The following is a 12717-nucleotide window of genomic DNA, read 5'->3' as shown; positions in this document are numbered from 1 at the left end:
AATACACTAATGACATGGATGTTGTGATTACTGTGTATAATGTGAACAGTCAGCACAGGGTTAGATTGACTTAAATGAACTTAAAGACATATATTTTAAACTCGTTTTAATTGATTGAGTTGTGCCACAGGAGGCACACAGCCACTCTTTGTGCTGACCCCTGTATCTCTAAGAATCTAACATATGGCAAGATAAAAGAAAAGTGATTGGCAAAGACAATGCAACCCTAGAATGAGAAAAACACAACAGGAGAGATGATAAATTAGTAGCAGATAAAGAGATGATTAAAGTCTCATATATTGTCATGTAAGGGTTTTCCCACAGGCATTTTCCATATGAACTTCATGGCACATAACACATCAAGAAAATGTGTTGTGACAGTGACAATGACTGTGGGTTATAGAACTCAGTGTGCCAGATACAGCTTACAAGAGACTGATTTAGACAAAATTTTCCTTTCGGCTGTTTTGCAAATTACATGTATAACTCATGGCTGAATGCTTCTGAGAAAGTTTATGAATTAAATGCGAATAGCATGTTCATATATTTCTCTTTTGTGCTAATATTTGGTATGTCTCCACAGTTAAACCCAGAAGACTATAGAGAGCAGGTCTACGCCGGTACACCAGCGGAGCTGGACATCGATGTAAGTGCACACGGCAGCGCTCTTCGCATGGCTGAACTCTGACTTTATTTTACATCACGGATGATGACAATTGGCCCCGTTTTCTCCTCAGGCCAGGCTCAGCAGATTGTGTGAGCAGGAGAAAGTGGTGAAGACACAGGAGGGCAAACTGCAGCAGCTGTACAGAGAGAAGGTGACTAAAACGGCGCACATCTGTCAGAAACAGCCTCGAACAGAAAAGGCCTGGAGACAAATAAACTAGAATGTCAGGGGTTAGTGATGCGCGATACTAGCTTTAGCTGCTTCTCTACTTTCATGTGAAGGCTCACATGACTTTTTAGCTTTGACACAACCATCAAAAAACTAAGGATTGCCAAATCCTGTGGCTAAAACTAGTACTTTTGTCCCCAATATGCACCTTAAGGCAACCCCTATCTCTGTGTAGTGCCTTTTTCACAACGCATCTTACAAACATTACCTTTATGTCTGATTGTTTTAACTGATATGAAAAATGTGTTATTTGCTGACCCTCTTAGGCATTTAATGTATGCTTTGTGATTTTTATATTTCAGAGTACTCGATAGAAACTTTTTAGTGACGTTTTTCAAGTGCCATACAAAAGCCTGGTCTTATTTTGCTTAGCCAGCATCGTAAATTACTTACATTCAGCTAAAAAAAGAGGGTGTACCCTTGGAAAGTTTAAAGCACTGTCCTTTTACCTTGGCCCTTTTGCTAAAGTTGCAGAAGTTGGAAGGTTGTGCTGCTGATGAATGGCTCTGCGAAGCGTGTATTTGATATGTTGTGCGTTCCTATAGCACACCCTCGAGACGGCGCTGCTGTCGGCGAGTCAGGAGATCGAGATGGGCTCGGATAACCCCACAGATCTGCAGAGCGTCATGCAGCAGAGAGACTTACTGCAGAGCGGCCTCCTCAGCACCTGCCGCGAGCTGTCCCGAGTCAGCGCCGTGAGTCACGCCATATCATCACACCATTCGTTTAATACAGCACAAGCAGGACCAAATGTATAGCAGGATGATCAGAACTTTAACAGTCAGCAGAATAAATCTAGTCTAAACAAACAATAGTGTTAAATCAGGACGAATCCAGAGACCACAATTACAGTATTTTCCGGACTATAAGTCATTCGGAGGATAAGTCGCACCGGCCAAAAAATGCATAATGAAGAAGAAAAAAACATATATAAATCACTCTGAAGTATAAGTCGCACCACCCGTTTTTCGAACCCTCTAGCTGTGGCCATCTAGCTTTCAGCTCGCGATTAGCTTTTTTTTGTTTTCTTCATTGCAGTAAAAGTAACCTCCGCTTTTCGCCAGTCCCTCACAAGTTTCTCACTCACTCCAAACCGTTTTCTTAATTTTCAGCGGTACAGTAAGTAAGTGCTTTATTTGCCTAGACCGCCCTCTAGTGGCTGTCGGTGTGAAAATTACCAACGAGGAATTATATATTTTGATATATAAGTCGCACCTGAATATAAGTCGCACCACCAACCAAATGTGTGCTACTTTCCGGACTAAAAGTCGCACTTTTATATGAATTAGCTACCTTTATATGGTAGCAACTATACGCTATTTAGCGCCTCTAACAGATCTGTAGTGCAATTGAAATATGAAATGTTGCTTCATGGTCAAGTTGCAAATAAAGAGTTAAATATAATTTATAGCAATAAAAAGGAATGAATACTTGATTACTTGATGGGTTCATTCTTTAGTCACTGTGTAATCTTGGTTAACTAAACAAAAACAAAGTCAGGACTAAACTAGGTACAACCCCAAAAAAAGCAAGACCACAAGTCACACCATCATCACCTGCCCGTCTCTTTCATAATTTAAAAAAATGTCTTTCCTTCCTCCAGGAGCTGGAGCGGTCATGGAAAGAGTACGACAGACTGGAAGCAGAGGTGGGCCAGGCGAAGAGCAGTCTCCTGGAGCAGCTGGAAGCGCTCGGGAGCCCTCAGGTGCCGTAACTCTCTCTGCACCTAACTATTTTTATTATTTCCATTTCACGTTCGGAAATTCAGCAACACCTGGAAGTATGCGAAATGCGACAGCCCTCAACACTCAAGAGTTTTTCATAGAGAGCAAGGCTTTGTGTGGGGTGGCCTCAAATGCACCGTGCGGAGGAGTGGAGCATAGAATTCAAAGAAACCTTTTGAGAGATTGACGACACAGGAATTACGGCGCAGGTCTCCTTTAATTAACTTTCTGTTTTATCTGTGTCCTTCATAATGGAACGAGTGCGGGGGCGGTGTTGAGTTTGTTCACGTCTGTGCCAGTTCTCGGGAAAATGGCGTTATTGTCAAGTATCACCGCATCTCTGAGCATATAAGATGCTTTTTTTTTTCCTTTTACATAAATATTCCAGTGCATTATTCCATGTTCTCCGTGCTTTTTCTTGCACCCGCCCGTGGTTAACGTTTGTACCAATACATATGGGGGGAACTGTATTTATAGATTTAGTTGTTGTTTGTTCAGATGGAGCCCCCCAGTCAGCAGCATGTGCACATTCAGAAGGAGCTGTGGCGGATTCAAGATGTGATGGAGGCTCTCGGCAAACAGAAAGCTCAGAGAAACTCGGATGACGGCGCGGGCGGCAAGAACAACTTCAGCAAGCACAAAAGTGAGGTGGGTAAATATGGACAGTAAATTTGGGTTTCTACCTGAAAACAAGTGTAAAAAGTTGTAGGCTCTAAGTTAGGAATCTCCGAAAAGAGAATAACAAAAAGTGTCCCATACTATCTCATATCACATGAACATAATCTTCATTAAGAGTAAGAATAACTGACCTACACGATGGTGAGGGGGTGTCCTGCCTGGATATGTCAGTCTCCCTGTAGCGGCATGTGGAGTTGTCTGGCTAATCAGCTGATTTGCTCGGATTGGTGCGCAGAGCGACTTTGTACCAGATGGTTGCCCCTAGCGTGTAGCACAGCAGAGTGTCACCGTGCTCCCCCCTTCCCCCCTGTCATCCCTGTATAATCCCCCCAGGAGGAGGACTCGGTGCCCCCCCGGCCGCCCCTCCCTCAGTCCTACGAGCCCGACCCCTCCGCCCCTGTGCCCTCCACGCGCCCCTCTCTGCACCGGCCCGAGGACAGGAAGCCCACGCACAGGAATGGCACGCACACTGTAAGCCTCCTCACGGTTGACCCTGCCCTCAGCTGTCATCGCAAGTCACTGGCCCCTTGTTAATGCTTTCACTTTTCATTTTGGTATTTTCCTTTTGAATTGCCCCCCCTTATTTTTTCAATTTCATGTGATCTGTTTGACTTGTTTTGTGTGGATTAAAACTTCTGCTCTGTCGTTATTTTTATGCATGCCCACGTGTTAAAAACGACTGCCATTTTTAATTTAAGCCCATATTAACCGAAGTTCCATGGATCAATACAGCTGGACATTTCCATGTTTCGGCTCTAACCATGCTGCTTCTCCAGAGCCACAGTTTGTGACCAATCCCACCAGGTTACAAAGTGTGTAAAATGTTCAGAAATGTATTGGTTCATCAAACTGAGATTATTTGTCTACCTGGTTGCATAAGCATTTGTGCGTTCTGTTTTTTCAAAACCTCATTGTAATGTTCTTGTTGACAGGGAACGGACTACAGACTGTACAAAAGTGAACCTGAGCTCACCACTGTGACTGAGGTGGACGAGAGCAACGGAGAGGACAGAGAACACCCGTCTGACAGAGACCACTCGGGAAACAAAGGTGCCTCTGTGCTGCTCATGCCTTCCAGTGTTTTAGTGATTGACTTCTATGGCCAAGTAGCCTTTAACTGCTGCGAGACAAATCCATTTAGCCAAAAAAATGATTCTAAACCAAATATTATGCTTCCATTAGGGATGTCTTACCCTGTGGGCATAGTCCCACCCAGGACCAAGTCTCCAGTGCCTGACTCCTCGTCCATTGCCTCATATGTTACATTAAGGAAAGGGAAGAGGCTTGACTCCAGAATGGTGAGTTTCCTGCATTTTAGGTCCTATGGGATGCACTTTAGAGAGTTTTTGATTCAGCAGCCTTGGTATCTGTTTTGTTTTTTGTTTTAGCTTAAATAAACTCATGTATATGTATGGTATATACAGTGGGAGAAAAATGTACCACGACGAATACCACCCAAAAATGTACATTTTATCGTATTTTATTGGCCATAACATGTTCACATTCACAGGACAGGGAGGAAAAAGTAAGTGAACCCAGGAATCTTGCTGAACTGCAACAGTTTGTAAAGAGGAATGGTCCAAGATTCATCCTGATCATTGTGAGCGTCTAATCTGCAACGACAGGAAATCAGTTATTGCTGCTAAAGAAGGGTCAGCCAGATATCTAAATATCTTGATAAACTTGTGAATTCATTTTTCCATTGATGATAGCAAGTTGTCCAGGCCCTGAGGCAACAAAACAGCCCCACACCATGATGCTCCCTGCATGATGTTGATGTGCTGTTCCATTTTTCCTCCACACATGACATTGTGTGTTCCTCCCAGACTATTTGCGAAAGAGCTCTTAGATGCTCCGCATCACTACTGGCACAATATTTTATGGACTAATGATTGTTTGGGTGGAACACACAACGTCATGTGTGGAGGAAAAATGGAACAGCACATCAACATCAAAACCATATCCTCACTGTGAAGTATGGCATGGTGCTATCATCAATAGAAGAATTTATTCACAAGTTTATGAAGATATTTTGCAGAAAGACCTGAGACATTCACAAAATGCATGGAATAAGTAAGTGAACCCTTGTATTAAATAGCTGGCTGATTCTTCTTTTGCAGCAATAACTTATTTTCTGTAGTTTCAGATTAGACGCTCACAATGATCAGGATGAATCTTGGACCATTCCTGTTTACAAAACTGAATGGCCAATAAAAATATGATAAAATGTAAATGTTTGGGTGGGTTTAAGCAGACACTGGTAATTCATTCTTATGATTTTGATGAAGATCCGACCATTTTATGACCAATTTAGGCAGAAATTGGGGAAAAATTTCAAACCGTTCACATACATTTTAATATATATGTATATGGGGGACCGTTAGAAGTGAAGTTGTCTGGACTTATAACAGCAGCGTAGTATGAGCCCTTAAACTGTAATGATGAGTTAAATCTCACAGTAAATAAATCCTATAACTTTGTGCCATACTCTAAAATTCACTACATTCTACCATGTTTTTTAGCACTTGTGCCACATGGTCTGGGTGTGACTCTTATGCTCAAACCCAGGCTATAATAAAATTGCTCAGGATGGTTTACCGTTTCCAGCCTCAATCACCACCGACCGTTCATAGTAACCGTGTAATTAGTGGACTGCAGGGCGTGTCACTTTTAACTTTGTCTATATTTAGTGTTTTTCCTTCAAAACATGTATAAATAAAATTTACAAATCAGCTGTGCACTTTTAGCTGGTTGTGGTCTACTGAAATAGTCTGGTAAAAATACATCCACGGGCCCTTAGAGGTCAGATAGGTCTGTGACATGTCAGTGTGTGGCATGCAAGTTATATAACAAATGAAAATTTAGCATTGACATGGCCCATTGGGGTGAGAGCTGCGACATATCTATTAGGGGCGTGATAATCAGTCATCTGTCATCAGTTGATTTTTATGTGCTGTATAGAACAGTCCTCGCAAGTAATTAAGAAACAGGTGATATACAGTTAATAATGTCATCCCTTATATCTAGTTATATCTTGTTACTCGCATTGTTTGTTATGTGGCTAGAAAAATAGTATATGTTTTTGGGTAAATCTTATTTTACAATGTACTTCTCCCGGCAGCCAGTCACATTGAAAACATGTGGTGCCAATGAGCTTTTATATTTTACCCTGTGCCCAACAGGAGCGTCCGCGCAGTGCCGTGGAGCAGCAGCTGTGCGCGGGGGACAGCGGGCGGCCCAGGATGAGCGTGGAGGAGCAGCTGGAAAGGATCCGCCGTCACCAGCAGGGGGCGCTCCGGGACAAAAAGAAAGGCCACAATGTTTTAGGCGGCAGCCAGGAGAGCACGCCAACTCGCAGCCAGTCGTTTACTAAAGAGAATCACTTCCGCAGCACGCCGGTACAGTATTAAACAGCTTTCCTAGTTTTTTCCTCACACATCAATGCAGAGCTGTGTTGGTATCCATTGTCTCTTTTGGTTTTACTGTCTCCATTCAGTCGCGGCGCAGGGATGATGTCGTGAGCTTTGACATCCAGGAGCTGGAGGCTTCCTTGAGGCAGCAGGAGGTGGTGAGAGAGCAGGAGACCCCTGCAGAGGAAATAGCACGTCTCAAAGAAGCCTCGCTCACTGAACACTTCAATGTGGACAGACAGGTACGAGAGCTTATCAGTGATGCTGACTTTGACATGAAAACCTTCTTTTTTTTGGGGGGGGGGGGGGGGGTAGAAAGGTATGACACTAACACTGTTATTATGTGGTCCTTGTTGCTCTCAGAATGTTATACAGTAATTTAAGCCTGATCACTACAGAAATAAAACATTTTCTGACATGAGTGGTGAAAGATTGTAGCACTAGTCCACCGATACATGTAGTAGCCTATTAGTGATATTAGTACAATTAAAATATTGAAGTTTGTTTGTTCTTGCTTGGTTGATTTTGTGTTGGTTTAGCTCTGTTACTACTTTTAACAGTGTTTTTCAACCACCGTGCCGTGGCACACTAGTGTGCCGTGAGATATTGTCTGGTGTGCCTTGGGAAATTATCCAATCTCACCCAGTTGTTTTTTTTTTTAAACAAATGCATTATTATCCACAAACAATGTACTGTTTTTGAGTGTCTATGCTGTCTAGTGATCGGCAGAGTAACCATATTATACTCTTCCATATCAGGGAGTTAGTGAGACTATGCGGTGTTCCTAGTGAAGACACTTTGATGAGAAAATGTTCTGCTGGTGGTGTGCCTCGTGATTTTCTCAATGAAAAAAATGTGCCTTGGCTCAACAAAGGTTGAAAAACACTGACTTAGAAAATGTCTCTATGGGGTCGTATTTAGTGTGAACAGTGTGAGAACCCCTGGGATTAGTTGTAGAGCTTTTTTATGGAGACCATTTACCATTTTGGACGAGTCTCACTGAATGTTATACAGCTCCATGGTATTCCTAGCTGTAAAGGCATTTCGTAGCTGAACTTGCAGTAGTAGTATTGTTAGTTACAACATTAGTTGTAAGACTATAAGTCACACTTTTTTTTATAGTTTGGCTGGGGGTGGGACTTATACTCAGGTGCGACTTATACATAAAAATTCATAATTTCAGTAGTAGTGAGCGAGAAACTTGTGAGGGACTGGCGAAAAGCGGAGGTTACTCTTACTGCAATTAAGTAAAGAATGAAAGCTAATTGCGGGCTAAAAGCTAGATGGCCACAGCTAGAGGAACGAGTTTGCAAATGGGTGCTTGAACAACGTGCTGCTGGGAGAGGCTTGTCAACAGTGCAGTTGTGCAACTTATACCCCAGAGCGACTTATAGTCCGGACAATACGGTACTTAGTCATAGTATTCAACCTGTGCCTGATAACAGCTATTTTAGCACAACAAGGTAAACAGCAGCATGTGAAAGAATCCCAGAACCGGCACTAACAAATTACTATTCTGTGCGTCTTTTCGCAGCTCTCTGTGCCTGATAAAGTGCTGATTCCTGAACGATATGTGGAGCTGGAGCCAGAGGAGGCGCTGAGCCCAGAGCAGGAGGCTGATAAGCAGAGGAAAGTGGACCGCATCAAAGCCCTTATAGCCAAAAACAGGTAAACAACACCTTATATCCTCACCCTATATCCACTGACTCCTACTGGTGCAGACAGGCCTCCTTTTATTATAGACCGCCTTTGATATCTAAGAAGCGGCCTGTGTGAAAGGGCTATCTCTGGAGCAGAGCACTGATATTTCCTCATAGTTGTCATGCATGAAATTCTCTTTAGATGTGAGAGGTAAGCTTTGGGTCATTGCAGGACATCAACGTTTGGGAATAAAGTGCCCGCTTTTGTTCTCAACACAGTCTTACAATGAATGTATTAAGTTTATATTTTTGTCTGCCAGATATGACATTTTATTTTAAATGTCATCCGCTTGATAGAATATTTGTCCCGAGGAAAGTCTTTTTTTATAATTAATCTCGCTCGCTGCGTGTGACAGGAAACATTTTTTGTGTGTTTGTGCTTACAGCATGCAAAACGTGCTGCCAAGCCTCGCTCTAAGCCCAGAGGATGAGACTGAAGGGGAGGTTACAATCCAGGAGAAGGAGAAGATGATTAATATCTCCTACGAAATCGCCGCCGAGGCCTCCAAACGCAGCAAACTTGTAGCAGGTATTTCTCCTGAGACAGAAACCCCGGTGAAAAAGCACATGATCTGCATTGTGTTTTATCCGAATGCTGCTGCTGCTCCCATTGTTCAGGCTGTCACAGTATTTCTTTTACAACTTTAACTCTCGCTAGTCCAACTTTAGCAACTTTTTCTCGTCTATTTTAAGTTGTAGCTGGAGTTTTTTTGTTTTTTTTGCTAATTTGTGGATTTTATTTATGTGCGCCTGTGTGTTGCTTTGTTTTGTTGCAGTGAGGAGCCTGTCTTCCTCCTCCCCACCCCAGTCTCCTAACTCACCCCCACAGCTCATTGACGGGTCTCACTTCATGTGTGTGTAATAACACCAGTAAGGGCCATCATTATCTGTCACTACTCACAATGTCATAGTATACGGTATTGTCTGTAATATGTCTTCAGTGGAAAATAGATTGGAATTGAGAGAGGGGGGGGTGGATTTTGCACGTCTACAGAGAACAGACAGGAAAGTATTTGAAGCATGTCCAATTTTAATTGCAGTTCTGATGCAGTGGTTTTGCCGACGCATTTAGTTCAGTCTAAATCTGTGATTCTCAACTTGTGTAGCGTCATGACTCTCCTTCAACTTATACTGATTTCAGATCAATTATAAACACTTTAAAAGTATCGTATATAATATCAAAATACAGAATTTACTAAGTGAAAACAACTGATTACCCCACTGATTCTACTTTTGGGTCCCAGCCCACCAGCTGAGAACCACTGGTGTAAAGTATACACCGAGGTGGAAGGTTATTTTTTTTACTGAATCTGTTGTGCTTGTGAAAGTGTATGTTAAACATTTGCCAGAGTAATAATATTGTATTTAGTGTAAAATTATTGAACACAACGACAAAAGCTGTTGTAGCAATGGTACTTGTAGTAATAGAGGGTATGCAGCTGATGTCACAGGCTGGCAACAGAAGTGAAATGAGAGTCAACGTTGAGTTATGAAATGTGTTATTTGTTTTGACTCTCGGCCCAGAACGTTGAGGGTTCGGTTTCGAATGAAAACAATGTTAATTTGTTTTATTGAGAGCCCCATTAGCTCCTGACTTATTGCTGGAGTTATTCTGCCTCGGGGCTCCTTCATTTTCTTTATAAATATTTACAATATTGCATAAAAAGCCGCACATACACACAAAACAAACTGTGAGAGAGCTCAATGTCAAACCAAATAAAAGCATATCACATAAAACCAAAGGAATTGAAGAGAAAAGTGAAATTAATAACATTTTATCGAGCTGACAAAAAACATGAACAACAATTATTGTTGATCACATTGTTGATAATCATGAAACATGTTAAGTGCAAATATATTTAATATTAATATATTGGTGGTCATTGGTCAATCATGACATGACACGAGTACTTACTTGGATCAAAAACTACAATCCTTAAAATGAAAGTTACACCACCTCTGTTTATACTTTGGTCTTTGTTAAAAGCATGCTGTCTGTCTGTCTGTCTGTCTGTCTGTCTGTCTGTCTGTCTGTCTGTCTGTCTGTCTGTCTGTCTGTCTGTCTGTCTGTCTGTCTGTCTGTCTGTCTGTCTGTCTGTCTGTCTGTTAAAGCGTACTTTTCACTGAACTTGACTTGTTTCTCCTTATCTCCCTGCAGCACAGGCTCTGGCCTCAGTAAAAACGTACACATGAAGGAAGAGGCTGCTCCTGAATAACAAGGCCAGGCCTACAGAGAGTGGACCAGTCTCCTGTACGCCCCACTGTGACAACGATACATCACTGTTCATTTCATTCATGTCACCATTTGTCTGGCACAAGTTTAACCATTTCCTCTTGCAGTTCATTTTCTTCTTTTATTTATGATTCTGGTTTCCTCTTTGAGTATATGAGCTGACATTGTATGTGTATATAAATCACTATATGAGGATGAAGGACTAAGTTCTGTAGTGACAGAATTGTGACTGTTTTATGAGTTTTCATCAGAGTTTGATTTGTTTTAAAAGTTTCAAAATGTTTTTCACGCCGTGATAGTATTTAATGACATTTTTATTTTTGTGTCAAACACCTACTCAAAGAATATGATACTTTTCCCTATTCATTGTAAAGACCAGTCAAAACAAAAGTGTATGAAGTTATATTTCCCTCCATTATAAAAAAGGAGGTGTCATTATATTACTGCAGACTGTTATTTGGTATGTAAGTATTTAAACAAAGGTATTCTGCAGACCCGGTCACATTATCGCTGACACTTAGAGTATGTGAATGTTTTGGCTATAGTCTACTGTTTTTTTTAAATACAAAGGAATATATTTAAACTACTAAGAAGAAGAATCGATTTGGTTATAGTATTTTATGACATATTGGTTTTAGGCCCTGGATGTTCAAAGATAAAAGATTAGCACATGTCAGAAGCAATAAAATAAGAAGTGTTGAGAATCCAGGACGTGTACAAAGTGTAATTACCAGAGGTTTACTGTGTATATAATGTACAATGGTACAACAGGATGGGAACATGTATCCACTACATGGTTACATAAAAGATTTGATTTGCTAATGTTCATATCCCATCTGTTTTATACCATGTTAAATAAATGTTTTTGTTCTTTATATGATTGTGGACTTGGTGTTTTGACTGATTATGTATGCATACCACCCAACAAACGTTTGCCGTGTAAAAGGAATACATGGCAGTACTTCATCAGTAAATGTCAGTTTCATCAGAGCAAAACAGCCGAGTAAAAGTTTTGCACTATGTTGTTCTTTTTGGCATTCATAAAGTGCTTTATTGCATTCTGAATTATTCAGGCGATGTAGCATATATAGCATATATACACAGGTGCTCGTCATAAAATTAGAATATCATGAAAAAGTGCATTTGCTTCTGTTATTCAACTAAAAATGTGAAACTAATATGACTCATTACATGCAAAGTGAGATATGCCCATTTTTAATTTGGTGTTTTTAAAAGCTGAGCCATAATAATCAAAAATATAATGAATAAAGGCCACATGTATTCGTTTCACAGTTTAAGTTGAATAACAGAAGTGAATGCACTTTTTCATGATATTCTAATTATATGATGAGCACCTGTAATGTAAATCAACGTGACAGTATTCAGAATACAGTAAAATGATTGGACAACGTAATGGAATACATTACAAAAAGCATTTTAAGACAAGTATTCAGTGTACAGTTTCAATGTATTCTCCCCAACAGTGTCCGTGTCTATGAATATGAGATGGTCACTCGTGATATTATGGTTCAAAGCAATACCACCACCTTGTGGTCATTTGGTGAAAGTGATGTCTAATGTGGAAAAACTCAACTCTCCAGTCATGAACTTTAAAGGCACTATAACCTGTTTTGTTAGTAGTGGAATAACATCAATGTTGTCCTTCAGTAAATGGAGACGTCTGTGGAAAAAGCCACCTCGTTGTTAAGGCTTTTAATCGATGATGCACTTTCTGCAAATTGGTTCGTTAATATTGCTCTCTGAACTTGTGTAATGTTCTTAAACTCATCACTGTGAGAAAAAAAGATTGGATGTTAGAAAAGTATCAGGGAAGGTACGAATGAAAGGACTAAAACTATTTCAAATGTTATGATTTAACAGATCTTGATGACAATAATAGTTTAATTTTAAAGCAATAGCTCCATCTTGTGGGCGCGTGGTGCTAGTACCTGTACACTTAATTTAGTCAACCCTTTTCCCCCCGTTTAAACAGCAGCATTTAAAGCTCAGCTATAGTCTTTAATTAAATAAACATGCATATTAGATAATAATATGTCATACACTGACGCAGCTTTTC

The 12717-nt window shown here is 40.8% G+C and overlaps 1 protein-coding gene across 10 annotated transcripts in view; it reads left to right on the top strand.

Annotated features, from left to right (window-relative positions):
• The window catches only part of plekha5 (pleckstrin homology domain containing, family A member 5), a 103164-nt gene extending 91675 nt beyond the window's left edge, over window positions 1–11489 (top strand). For 4 of the 10 annotated variants that reach the window (XM_079567940.1, XM_079567937.1, XM_079567931.1 and 1 more), the window contains 14 exons: window positions 584–646; window positions 738–818; window positions 1441–1590; window positions 2499–2600; window positions 3118–3267; window positions 3631–3768; window positions 4230–4347; window positions 4480–4595; window positions 6480–6695; window positions 6794–6949; window positions 8242–8375; window positions 8794–8936; window positions 9184–9277; window positions 10566–11488. In XM_079567940.1, coding sequence (XP_079424066.1) covers window positions 584–646; window positions 738–818; window positions 1441–1590; window positions 2499–2600; window positions 3118–3267; window positions 3631–3768; window positions 4230–4347; window positions 4480–4595; window positions 6480–6695; window positions 6794–6949; window positions 8242–8375; window positions 8794–8936; window positions 9184–9269 — 1653 coding nt within the window. In that variant the 3' untranslated portion in view covers window positions 9270–9277; window positions 10566–11488. Of the gene's footprint in view, window positions 1–583; window positions 647–737; window positions 819–1440; window positions 1591–2498; window positions 2601–3117; window positions 3268–3630; window positions 3769–4229; window positions 4348–4479; window positions 4596–6479; window positions 6696–6793; window positions 6950–8241; window positions 8376–8793; window positions 8937–9183; window positions 9278–10565 lie in introns of all 10 variants that reach the window. The other 6 variants (XM_079567932.1, XM_079567936.1, XM_079567935.1 and 3 more) reach the window with 4 other exon arrangements.
• The last annotated feature ends 1228 nt before the right edge of the window (window positions 11490–12717 follow it).

Source organism: Gobius niger (assembly GCF_951799975.1).
Source record: "Gobius niger genome assembly, chromosome: 12".
In the NCBI taxonomy this organism is placed as follows: Eukaryota; Metazoa; Chordata; class Actinopteri; order Gobiiformes; family Gobiidae; genus Gobius; species Gobius niger.
The sequence above is the reverse complement of the archived record's forward strand: the minus strand, read 5'-3'. Positions and strand labels throughout refer to the sequence as shown.